We start from the raw sequence: 12,971 nt of genomic DNA, 5'->3' as shown, positions 1-12,971 counted from the left end.
GATGTGCAGTGTGTGATGTCGCTCCATCACGCATTTCAAAAATTCCCGTTATTCTGTGTCACCCTGTATTTGCAAAACCCATGAAGCACCATGATAAAATTGACCCCCTCAAACAAGCAAGTTCATGTAGTCAGTGAGTGGGTGTCTGTGTGTGTTAATAATGTTTTTATAGCATTCAATGTAAAGGAATATAAATTAAAATTATTATAAAACAGTTTAGCCTGTATAGTCATAGATATTGTAATTTGATGCTTATGGATATGTTTTTTTGTGTTGGTTTTGTAGTTTAGTTATTTAAAATAATCTTTTTGCAGAAATTTAATTTGGTTTGGTTGTGTAGGATCTGGCGGCATGGTGGAGTAGTAGTTAGCATTGTCGCCGTGCAACTTCACATTCTGGGTTTGATTCCTGGCCAGGTTTGATTCCCGTCTCTGTGTTCATGGAGTTTGCATGTTCTCTCTTGGTGGGTTTTTTCTGGGTACTCTGGTTTCCTCTTACAGTCCAAAGACATGAAGCTTAGGCTAATTGACATTCTCAAATTACCCATAGCGTGTGTGTTTGTCTCCTGGGATAGGCTCCAGGACACAATCCTCCCCCCACCCAACGCCCCGAGACCCTGAATACAGGAAAAAGTGGTATATTGTAAATGATAAGTGAGTTCGTAGGACCTCACGGACGGTCCCTTTACCCAGGCAACACACTTCATAACCACTAGATGGCGCCTGCTCTTTGATGACATCAGGTACCATGCAATACATTCACTTTTCAATCAATATATTCAGTTTTCATCCAATATATTCAAACTTTCCAATCAATATATTTACGCTTTTCATAATAAACAAGCATATATTCCGATTTTTTAATCAAGGAAACTTGAACTCTTCGATATATTTTAACTATTTCCATTTAATATTCTCATTTAATATTCTTTAGTCGTTCAATATGTTCAAACTTTTTATTCAATATATTCAGACAATTCATTTAATATATCCTGATTTTTTTTCAATATTCTAATGTTTTATTAAATTCTCTAATAAATAATAACCTAAATGGCATGCCATATAAAATCAAGTGTTTACTGCAGCACATTTTAATACCATTTATTAAAAACTGGTTTCCTTCAAGTTATTACAAAAAAATCCATTCTTGCTTTTTATCTAAATACAGTAAAATAGCAATCCTATTAATAAAATCTTTCTTAATGATAGAAAATTTAATATTTAATTAAAAATAAACTATAGTGGGAACAATTTACTAAAACAATAAATGCACCAAAAACTACTATCTGACGATGTTTTTTTGATTCAAAAAATCTGTTGAAATATTAGAGCAGAGTGAGGAGCAAAACTCTGTTGATCACACTCTCCATTCACAGGTAACTGTAGCACAGAGGCGTCATGATCTGCATGCAGTTGAAGCTCCGAAAAAACTATTGTATGTGGGCAGTGCCGTGGGTAACCTCTAGTAAGTTATAAGAAAAGAGATCTTTGAAAGATATTAAAGGTTTTATAAATACAAAACTATTACATTTGTTGTAAACATTTATTTAGCTTTTAACTATTTGGAATCAATTTTCCCATCCTTAAAACATTTCTAATGTAATCAAGTTTTGGCATCAATCTCATTTCGAATGTGGGAGCCAGTTTGGTTTTGCATAATTTGCCAGATGCATATTTAATGTCCTTGAAATTCATTAATCTTACTAAAAATGAACACAAACTTAAGACAGACAGTGTTGACATATTATTTTTATGACCACAGCAGTGTTGTTAGTCTTTCAGCTGGTCCCGTTGAGGGATCACCACAGCTGGCCACAGGTTTTACGCCAGATGACGCAATCCTCTCATTTTATCCGGGACCGGCACTGCACCCAGTGGCTGGGGTTTGGGCATTGGCTGGGAATCAAACCCGGGCTTTTCGCATGGCAGGTGAAAAACCTACCACTAAGCAACCAATGCCCAGTATCAATGTAAAATCTTTAAAATATATAAAAAAATAACAAACAAGTCTAACTTTATTTATTTTTTAGAAATGTCTGATGGTGTTGAAGGTGTTGATGGTGTTGAAATGTCTAATGAATGTGAAGTCACACATTTAGCAAATAAAAAATTAGAGTTACAAAATTTAATAAATTGGCATGGCGGTGTAATGGTTAGCACTGTTGCCTTGCACCTCCAGGCACCGGATTCGATTCCCGGCCAGGCTCGATTCCTGCATCTGTGTGCATGGAGTTTGCATGTTCTCCCCGTGCTTGGTGGGTTTCCTCCGGGTACTCCGGGTTCCTCCAAAAGTCCAAAAAGACATGTAGGTTAGGTTGATTGGCATTCATAAATTGCCCGTAGTGTGTGAATGAGTGTGTGTGTGTGTATCCTTCAATAGATTGGCACCCTGCCTCGTGCCCTAAGCCTCCTAGGATAGGCTTCAGGTCCCCGCGACCCTGAATACAGGATAAAGCGGTTTAGAAGATGAGTGAGTGAGAAATTAATGAATCATTTTTGAGCAACAATTAATTAATTAAGTTGTATTTGTTTTATTAAGCACACAATAAGTGATTTAAAAAAAATAAAATTTGAAAATGTGAAGTCTTGTTTTACACAAGGACTTTTTCAGGTTTTGTGAGGCCACTTCAGCAAATAAAATGTAAATTATTTTAAGCAGGATTGAAAAAAATATTTTGTTATGCTGAGAATATTGATTATAATCAATTATTTCTGAATTTACAGAAAAAAAAACAATATTATGTGCTGAACATGTTTTGTCCCAGTTCTTAAGAATGACTACACACAGTGGCAAGAAAAGTATGTCAACCTTTTGGAATTTCATGGTTTTCTAAATTAATTTGTCATAAAATGTGATCTGATCTTCATCAAGTCAAGAGTATTAAAAAATAAAATGTGCCTAAAATAATGACACAAAAAATATTTTGATCTGCCATATCTTTATTAAACACACTTATTTAACATTTAAAATAGTAATAAAAAGAGTAAATAAACCCTTGAAATTAATAACTGGTTGTTCCTTCTTTGGCAGCAATAACATTAACCAGGCCCTTCCTGTAGCTGTGGATCAGACCTGCACATTGTTTAAAAGGAATTTTAACCACTTCCTTGATTAGTCTTAAATCATGGCAAAATATTGAAAGTGACCAATTCAGTTGTGTGAGAGGCAGATTTTCAGCAACTGTGTAATATAACCTTTGCTTCTCTTTATTCAAAACATAAAATGTGACTAAGGTTGTTTAGATTTTTTTTTTTTTGAAATATGTTCACAAAAAAAAAAAAAAACAAACAGAAAGAACTGCAAACGCATTCATTTAATGTTCCTTATACTGTAAGTAGTTAAGATACAGCAGTAAGAGACAATTAAAAACTACCATCAAAAACTTTTGGATATCCTCAGAACCTTGGAGAAAGAAATACACTGTTAAAAAGTCATTGGTGACCACCTTGGCCCTATTAAAGAACTCTTTATATTCATGAGTGTTACCATTTTTACAATATGTTATTATAACTTAGATTCATACTTGTATACATAAGGCATGTCTTTATGAAGTGCTACCAAATCATTAATTATCTTTTAAACTGGGACACTAGGTTAAACAAAATAAATAAATCAGTTGCTTTGTGCCTTCGGTCTGATTAGGTAACTATATAAATGTTTAAATAAACAGGTCAAAGATGAGGTTCAGGTCACATCATTCCATTGGGGAGGTTCGGGTCACTCTACTCCACTATTTTTTTTTTCAACATTCTTCATTTTAGAAATGATCTAAATGATTTATATTATAAATTATTATGGTATTTAACTGCATACTCGGCATGCATTGCTTTGTTGTATAATAAAATAGTTACTTAGATTTTATGGTGATATGTGGTAAGTACTGATGCCTTACAACTCCTGGGTCCAGGTTCAATTTCCAGCCAAGTTCGATTTCCGCTTCTGTATGCATGGAGTTTGCATGTTCTCCCCATGCTGGTGGGTTTTCTGGGTACTCCGGTTTTCTTCCACTGTCCAAAGACTTTTTTATTTTTTTATTTTAAATTAGGTGTTTCCAAATTGCTCATAGTGTGCCTTAGTGTATGCATGTTTTTGTGCCCTGCAATAGATTGGCACCCTGGGCTTTAGGCTCCCCACAATCTTGTCTCTAGGATTAAACCTGATAGACAATACGAGAGATAGTCCGTAGATTTGTAGTCAATAACAATCAAATAAAAATTCTGAATAGATTTTATTCATAAAAGTGGATGCTAATTGATTAACTATGTATATGAGAAAAATAAGTATTTGCATCATATACATAATTAAAGTATCGAAATCATAGATTGACCTTAATATTCAGTTTGTGATATTATGTTTTGTTTGTTTTTGACACTATGAAAAATTAAATAAGCTGATTAGAGGGACGAATTACTCTTAAAAACAAATTACTCTAAAAGTGTTAAAAAAAGATCAAATAAATCACACATTCAATATAGTTGCTGTAGTTGCTCGATAGTTCAGGACTGGAATTTAAGTTTACCGGAGTCTCCAATAACTACCTGGACTCCATATTAACATCAACTAACATCAACTGTTATAGCTGAACCGGCTAACGCACCTAACACACAATGCAGATCAACTCCTGCTCTCTGTTTCCCCTTCATGAGGATGGGTTCCCTGTTGAGTCTGGTTCCTCTCAATGTTCCTTCCTATTACCATCTCAGGGAATTTTTCCTTGCCACTGTGGCCCTCGGCTTGCTTACCAGGGACTATCTGACCATTTTGCTTAATGCACACTCCCATTCCATACACACTTAAATATTTCTTTTAATTGTGTAAAGCTGCTTTGCGACAATGACAATTGTTAAAACGCTACAAATATATATAATATAAAATTGAATTGAATATAATTTACATATTGTTATATATATATATATATATATATATATATATATATATATATATATATATATATATATATATATATAACAAACCTTGTGGGAAGTGGCTTTCCCTTAAAATGATAGAAGGGTAAGTTGACACTGACCTGAAATGATTACTTCATTTAAGCTGTCGAATCAGAAATGATCTACAGTACATCAAAACTAGTTAATAATCTACTTAATACTTAATCAGCAAATTTCATGCAATAAAAAGACATGGTTTTGGTGGATTCATTACAAATCACCAGCCATGAGAGCTGTAGTGCTTGCCTTGACTCTGGCCCTTGTGGGTAAGTCATTTTTTGAATGTTTAAATTTTAAAACAAAACAAATTTTAAAACATTTACAAAGATATTGCAGAATTTTATCATTGTAGAATATGAATTCATAGTGTAAATTATGTTTTTCTCTGTTTTCATTTAGCGAGTCACCAGACTAATCTTGGTAAGTGGTGTTTTTTCAAGAATGCATTAAAATATTAAGGAAATATTTTACATTATTTCATAAAAATTTCCTCTAACATTTAATTAGATCCAGAGTTTGCTGCGGGTAAGACTTTTGTATACAAGTATGAGGGTTTTCTTTTGAGTGGACTGCCTCAAGAAGGTCTGGCCAAGGCTGGTGTCAAAGTCAGCTGCAAGGTTCTCATCAGTTCTGTAGCCCAGAATACTTTCCTCCTAAAGGTAAACTATTTTTTTCTAACATGGATGATGTTGCTAAAGCAGATGAACACAATTTGTAAATCGAAGTAAATATTGCAATTTTGCCATTCCTACGCACAGCTCCAGGATCCTCAACTCTTTGAGTACACTGGCATTTGGCCCAAGGATAATTTTACTCCTGCTCCAAAGCTCACCTCAGCACTGAATGCTCAACTTGTAACACCCATCAAGTTTGAGTATGCTAATGGTGTTGTAGGTAAGATATTTGCCCCCTCTAGAGTCTCTGCCACTGTCATGAATCTGCACAGAGGTATCCTCAATATCCTTCAGCTCAACCTTAAGAACACACAGAATGTTTACGAGCTGCATGAGGTAAGAACCTAATGATGAGTGATATTTACTATTAGTGGTATTAAAATTATACTTTGAACTTATATCTTGGCTGAACTTATTTCATTCTCAAAGGCTGGACCTCAAGGAGTCTGCAAGACCCACTACATGATCAGTGAGGATGAAAAGACCCATCAGATTGCTGTGAGAAAGTCCAAAGACCTGAACAACTGCCATGAAAGAGTCATTAAGGATATTGGGTTGTCTTACACTGAAACCTGTGTTGAGTGCCAGCAGGTAATTTCTATAGCTAAGCTGTCAATGAGTTCTGTATTTGCAAGTGCATGCTCTAAAGCAAGAATTACACTTAATCAATTCATTATTTTCTCATCACAGAGGCTCAAGAGTCTGACTGGTACGGCAACATTCAGCTACATCATGAAGCCCACTGAAAAAGGTGCCCTGGTTTCTGAAGCCGTAGTTGAAGAGGTCCATCAGTTCTCACTCTTTGATACAGAAACTGGAGCAGCTCAAATGAAAGCCAAGTATGATCTACTCCCTTACTGTATATATTCCTGCCATGTCACAATGTTTTTGAATATATTTTAAAACATATGTTTTAATAAGGACATTTAAATAAAATTTTAGGCAAATGTTGAATTTACTGGAAGTGCAGAATGCCCCAACTGCTGCCGCTGCAGGTGAATACTTGGCCCGTGGATCCCTGCAGTATGAATTTGCTACAGAGATTCTTCAAACTCCAATTCAACTTCTGAAGATCAATAATGCACAGGCTCAAGTATAATTATCATGATATTATATTTTAACTCATTCTTACATTTTTCTGTATTTATTTGGAAAAAATCTAGACATTACTTAAAAGAATTTACAATGTTGAATTATCAAAATATCAATCACTTTTTTATTTCATCACAGATTACAGAGGTCTTGCAGCATCTGGTTGAAAATAACGCGGCTACTGTTCATAAGGACGCTCCACTGAAATTTGTCCAGCTTGTGCAGCTCATGCGTGTAGCTATCAGGGAAAATATTGAAGCCATCTGGGGTCAATGCAAGAACAAACCTACTCATAGGTGAAGTATAACTGAAAAATATAACAAATAATATAGTTGAATATAATCAGGAAACTAAAGTTTAGTTAATGTGTTTATTTTATTTTTATACTTACTGTGGCAGACGATGGATTTTGGATGCACTTCCTGTTGTGGGAACAACAGCAGCTCTGAGATTCATCAAGGAGAAGTTTCAAGCTAATGAGCTTACTGTCCCTGAACTCACTCAGGCCCTTTTGGTTGCTTTGCACATGGTCACTGCTAATCAAGATTCCATCCAACTCACTGCTGTTAGTAAAAATCTTTCATTTACTGTATTTAAAGCTCAGTAGAACCTTGTATAAATATAATAAAATATTTCAACCTTTTCCTTTGTCAAACAGAGTCTGGCTTTGGACCCCAAAGTCAAGACTATTCCAGTGCTGCGTGATATGATCATGCTTGGCTATGGATCCATGGTTGCCAGATACTGTGATGAACAGCCTGCATGTTCTCCTGATCTTATGAGAGTAAGGCTTTTTTTCTTGCTTATGATAAAACCTCTTCTGGGTTCCATTTGAACAAGTATAAATAAGGGTACTGTACAAATGTTGGACATTTACTCATATGATAAGTGTAAATAATGAGTGAATACTAATATTTTGCCTTAAACTGTCATTATTAGCCTATCCATGAGAGTGCAGCTCAAGCTATTTCCAAGGCTGATGCTCCTGAAATCACACTGGCTCTTAAAGTTCTAGGCAATGCTGGCCACCCTGCCAGCCTTAAAACCATCATGAAACTCCTGCCTGGATTTGGAAGTGCTGCTGCAAACATTCCTATGAATGTACAGATTGATGCCATCCTGGCTCTTAGGAATATTGCCAAGAAGGAACCAAAATTGGTTAGTATGGATGATAACTGAAAAAGTTTAGTATGGATGATGACTTATAGCTTTCTACAGGATCCTATTACAGAAGCTTAATCATTCTATTTCTTTTTTCAGGTTCAGCCAGTAGCATTGCAACTTTTCATGGATAAGACACTTCATCCTGAACTGCGCATGGTGTCCTGTATTGTGCTGTTTGAGACCAAGCCATCAGTAGCCCTTATGGCCACTCTTGCAGGAGCTTTGGAGAGGGAGACCAACATGCATGTTGTCAGTTTTGCTTATTCTCACATCAAGTCTCTAACCAGAAGCATGGCCCCTGATTATATGCATGTGTAAGAAAATATTTCTATTATTGATGTGTGAGAACACATTTTATACATAGCACTGTTACAGTACTTCACTGCTATAGACCTAGAAGACAAGTGATCATGTTTCTGTTATTGCAGAGCTGCTGCAGCAAATGTTGCCATTAGAATGCTGAGCCCCAAACTGGACAGACTGAGCTATTATTTTAGCAGAGCCACTCATTTTGACATCTACATCTGTATGTTTCAATATGTTATATGATTACATTTGTATATATTAATGGGAAAAATGTTAGTTTTGTCATTATAATTGTTTGTATATTTTTTAAACAGCTCCTCTTATGGTTGGTGCTGCTGGTAGTGCTTATTGGATCAATGATGCTTCCACCATCTTACCCAGAGCTATAGTGACTAAAGCACGAGCCTACCTGGCTGGAGCTGCTGCTGATGTTATTGAGGTTGGCTTGAGAACTGAAGGACTCCAGGAAGCTCTGCTGAAAACCCCTGCTGCAGATCAAAATGCTGATCGGGCCACTAAAATTCAGCGCACCATTAAGGCTGTAAGCTATGTTTATCAGGGCATTTATTTCAAACTTGCAATACATAATGTGTAATATGTGCCCTTCTTCTGTTTGTACCGCAAGCTGATGGACTGGAAGTCTTTGTCAACCAAACAACCACTGGCTTCCATCTTTGTCAGAGTTTTCGGACAGGAAATTGCTTTTGCCAACTTTGACAAAAACTTCATGGACAAAATCATCGACCAAGCAGCACAAGTATATAAGCAATTTTAATTATTTATTTATTTCAAACGACTATCCTAGTTTTTAAACTTTAAATACTAATATCTGTTATCAATACATTATTCAAATAAATATTTGGTTAATAATATGTATTATACTTACCTTCAACAACAGGCAATAGTTAATTGAAAACTTTAAATATATACAGTATAAGCTTTAAAAAAAACTCTAAATATAGCAAATCTATTTACTGAACAAAGGTCCACCGTCATTTAATAAACCTGACATCTTTAGATTGCTACTGGACGTCAAGCTCGTGAACTGATGAAGGAGACTGTTAAGGCATTGCAGAAAGGCATTGCCTACCAGTATGCCATGCCCCTCATGGCAGCTGAGATGCGCCGCATTCTGCCCAGTTCTCTCGGTGTGCCAGTGGAGTTTTCACATTACACCGCTGCCGTTGCTGCTGCATCTCTAAATGGTATGATTTTTTTCATAATAGTTAAATATTTGGGCTAAGCATGCAAATCAAGTCATATGTCTGAGAAATATTATTTCTGTCATTATTTTAGTTCAAGTTAAGACGACACCCTCTTTACCTGAGCATCCAGAGACTCTCACTCTTGATCAGTTGATGAAGACTGATATACAGTTGCAAGCTGAAGTCAGGCCAAGGTATATCTTCACAAAGCTAATTAACAGCCTGAATTGAATTGTCTAATATGCTAGGGAAAATACATAGACCTTTTATCCTCTTCTGCTTTCAGCATTGCTCTCCAGACATTTGCTGTGATGGGAGTGAACACTGCCTTAATTCAGGCTGCTGTTATGGCCAGAGGAAATATACACACTGTTGTTCCAGGAAAACTGGCTATAAGAGCTGATCTTCCAAAAGGCAATGTAAAGCTGGAGATTCTACCTGCTGCTGCTGTTCCAGATCATATTGTTGATGTCAGGTGAGATTAAGACAAAATACATTTTTATCTCTAAATAATAATCAAATTCTTGAGAAAGCTGATAAATTGACTGAAAAGCAAAAAAGACTAAGCAAGTTCACTCAATGTGGTTTCCTCAGCTTTGAGACTGTTGCTGTGTCCAGAAACATTGAGAACCTTCCCAATGAGAGAGTAGTATCTCTGGCACCTCCAGTGCCCGCTGATGCTGCACAGAGGTACAAATATGCTTCAGTTCACAAGTCCTGGTGTGGTGTTACTCCCTATGTTAACATTAAAGGATGTATCGAGGTTTCCTCCCAGAATGCTGGCTTCATGGAGTCAAATCCTCTGTATAGTATTGTTGGGCGACACTCGGCTAGTATTTCAGTAGCAAGAGGTAATTTAAAGAAGAATTTAAAGATTTGATAAGTTCAAATAAGATTTAACATGTAATAAATACTAAAATAAATTAGTAACATGAAAGAATTACTGTTGTGTGTATGTCAGATGCTGGTCCTGCACTAGAAAGACTGGAGTTTGAGGTACAAGTTGGACCTAAGGCAGCCGAGAAAATTATGAAAATCAGGGCTGGTAGTGATGATAACCCTGTAGAAAGCAACATCCTTTTGAAACTGAGGAAAATTCTGGAGGGTGGACTGAGGAATGCAAACTCCAGCTCTAGCAGCTCCTCATCCTCTGTAAGCAACAGCAAGAGTGGTAGCAGCAGCAAGAGTGGCAGCAAGAGTGGCAGCAGCAGCAGCAAGAGTGGCAGCAAGAGTGGCAGCAGCAGCAGCAGGAGTGGCAGCAAGAGTGGCAGCAGCAGCAGCAGGAGTGGCAGCAAGAGTGGCAGCAACAGCAAGAGTGGCAGCAGTTCTTCCAGGCAGAGTTCTTCCCGTGCCCGTGTGACGGTAAGACTTCATTACTGTTATTACATAGGGCACCTAAACCTGAAACTAATTCCTGATCCACCTTTTAATGCATTGTTTTTTTGAGGCACAGAAAAATCATATCCAGGTCTAATAGCTACAATCCTTTTATGGAATGGGCAAAAGTCTAATTAAATTATTAACACTAATAACAAAAACAAAACAACAACAAAAATACCAATTATTATAAGAACATCACAACAACCATAATAATAATAATAATCTTTATTTGTCATGTGCTCCGCTTAAATTCTCTTTTAAAAGCAAAAGATATATAATTTCTTTTATTTTGCATAGCATCTTATATATCTTGTTTGTTGGTTAATGTATTTGTTTTATATTTTTTTCCCAGAATATTAACTTGTACCGTCAGTTCAGGAAGTTCCATAAGGATCAGGTTATTCCCAAAGAAAAAAATTCTCATTATTATTTTTAATAATTTGTAAAAGAAAAATATTGATGTTTCTTTATTTCTTTTAGTACTTGACCTCAAAGGCCAGCAGTTCATCTAGCATGGAGGCCATGCGGAGACAGGTAAAATTACATTAATAGATAAACCTAAGGACACACAGACATTGATAAAAAAAATCACAAAGGTCCATGTCTATAATTTCAGGCTAACCTACTTGGAGAAAAAGTTCCACCTGCTTTTGCTATCATTGCTCGTGCTGTTAGAGCTGACCACAAACTGGGATTCCAGATTGCTGGTTACTTGGACAAGTCTACTCCAAGAGTACAGTTTGTGTTTGCCTCTATTTCTGCAAGTGACAAATGGAAGATATGTGCTGATGCTATACTTCCAAGCAAGCATAAAATCGCTGTAAGTTGCTATTGAAACTTTTAAAGAGAAACTTTCAAGCTCTTTCTTTATATATAATCAAATGTTCAACTGTTTGTACTGAGCATGGACTCTTCTTTTAGGCCAGGTTTGCTATTGGTGAGCAGTGCCAGGAATATTCTGTAACTGTTAAGGCTGAAACTGGCCTGCATGAGTCACATCCTTCGGCTCGTTTTGAATTTGAGTGGAACAGAGTACCAGGAATCCTAACTATCGCTCTGCCCTCTTATAAGAGGTACTGTGTCAAAAATAAAATAAAAGTGGCAAGTCTAGTGCAATCTGTCAAAAGTCACTTTAACTCTCTCTCTCTTTCTGTTTTTCCCCATTTTATTTAAAAGGGTAAGGGAGTACATCTCAATAGTAGCTCCCCTGGCTGGAGTGGATGCTGATAGAGCCAAAAATAATGAGAGAGGGATCAGCCTTATTGTTGCACTACCCACTCAAAAGTCTCTCAACATTCTTCTACAGATTCCAGAGGTGAGAAGGATTGTTGCGTCTTTGAATTGATTAATACATATTAATAAATATTTAACATTTTAATCTGGTATGTCCTTTCAGATGACTCTGTCAAAGCGAAATCTGTGTCTTTCTGATGCCCTGCCCATTGAACAGGATGGAACCATTCCAGCTCTCAAGAATGTGGACATTCGGGCCATTGTTCAGACCTGGCTAAATAATATCCAAAAAAATTGACTTATTTAAAAAATACATATTCAAATATGTAAATTAATTGAATGAAATAAAGAGTATCCAGAAGGCATTTTTTTTGTTTTGTGCATTTATTAACTAATAATTTGTTAAGCTAAAGATGTTTTCTTTGAATAGGCATAATAATGATACAGTAGGTGAAAAAGATAGATTAGTAGGTAGATGGGTAGATACTGTAGTAAAGTTTTTAAATCTATGAAAAATTATTAAATCATCAATTGTCCCCATTGCTCCTTAAATATCAAACAAGGATTTTATAAAAGGTTTTGTGTTGTACACTCATTAATTTAAAACTAAAGAAACTAAGAACACAAAATCAGCAAAACATTAAAAAAAAAAAATTAAACCAAGCAGTCAAATATTTGTTGCTATAACATCCAAATTCCATTGATTATCGTTAAGTTAATGAAGTAGAAATTATTCCTTCATTTGTTTAGTTTGATTTTTTGATTTACATTTGCTGTGAAAAATAGGTTTGACTTGACTTAATTTGGAAAAGAGATTTAGAGATGATTAAAATTTTTAAATTTTTGTCATTTTTACCACAAACTAAATTTTTAAATACATTGGGAACATTCTCAATATATTGTACATGGACAAGTGAGGAACGATGAGAACCATCTTATTAAAACAGCAATATCTGATTGTGTGCACGGTG

General features: G+C 35.8%; 1 protein-coding gene across 2 annotated transcripts; it reads left to right on the top strand.

The window, feature by feature from the left end:
* The first annotated feature begins 5,135 nt into the window (after positions 1 to 5,135).
* On the top strand, positions 5,136 to 12,365 carry LOC128542754 (vitellogenin). Of its 2 annotated transcripts, XM_053512733.1 has the most exons (27): positions 5,136 to 5,212; positions 5,346 to 5,366; positions 5,454 to 5,605; positions 5,705 to 5,956; positions 6,050 to 6,211; positions 6,311 to 6,459; positions 6,563 to 6,713; positions 6,851 to 7,008; positions 7,112 to 7,277; positions 7,371 to 7,496; positions 7,652 to 7,870; positions 7,973 to 8,190; positions 8,305 to 8,402; positions 8,497 to 8,723; positions 8,808 to 8,939; positions 9,201 to 9,387; positions 9,479 to 9,581; positions 9,674 to 9,862; positions 9,982 to 10,238; positions 10,349 to 10,633; positions 10,682 to 10,749; positions 11,120 to 11,164; positions 11,248 to 11,301; positions 11,384 to 11,587; positions 11,689 to 11,840; positions 11,944 to 12,082; positions 12,164 to 12,365. In XM_053512733.1, the coding sequence occupies exons 1-27, from the start codon at positions 5,173 to 5,175 to the stop codon at positions 12,296 to 12,298; spliced, it is 4,089 nt and encodes a 1,362-aa protein (XP_053368708.1). In that variant the 5' UTR covers positions 5,136 to 5,172; the 3' UTR covers positions 12,299 to 12,365. The 2 variants fall into 2 exon arrangements, with proteins under 2 accessions (XP_053368708.1, XP_053368707.1); XM_053512732.1 differs by having other exon boundaries at positions 10,349 to 10,749.
* The last annotated feature ends 606 nt before the right edge of the window (positions 12,366 to 12,971 follow it).

Source organism: Clarias gariepinus, chromosome 15 (genome assembly GCF_024256425.1).
Source record: "Clarias gariepinus isolate MV-2021 ecotype Netherlands chromosome 15, CGAR_prim_01v2, whole genome shotgun sequence".
In the NCBI taxonomy this organism is placed as follows: Eukaryota; Metazoa; Chordata; class Actinopteri; order Siluriformes; family Clariidae; genus Clarias; species Clarias gariepinus.
The sequence above is the reverse complement of the archived record's forward strand: the minus strand, read 5'-3'. Positions and strand labels throughout refer to the sequence as shown.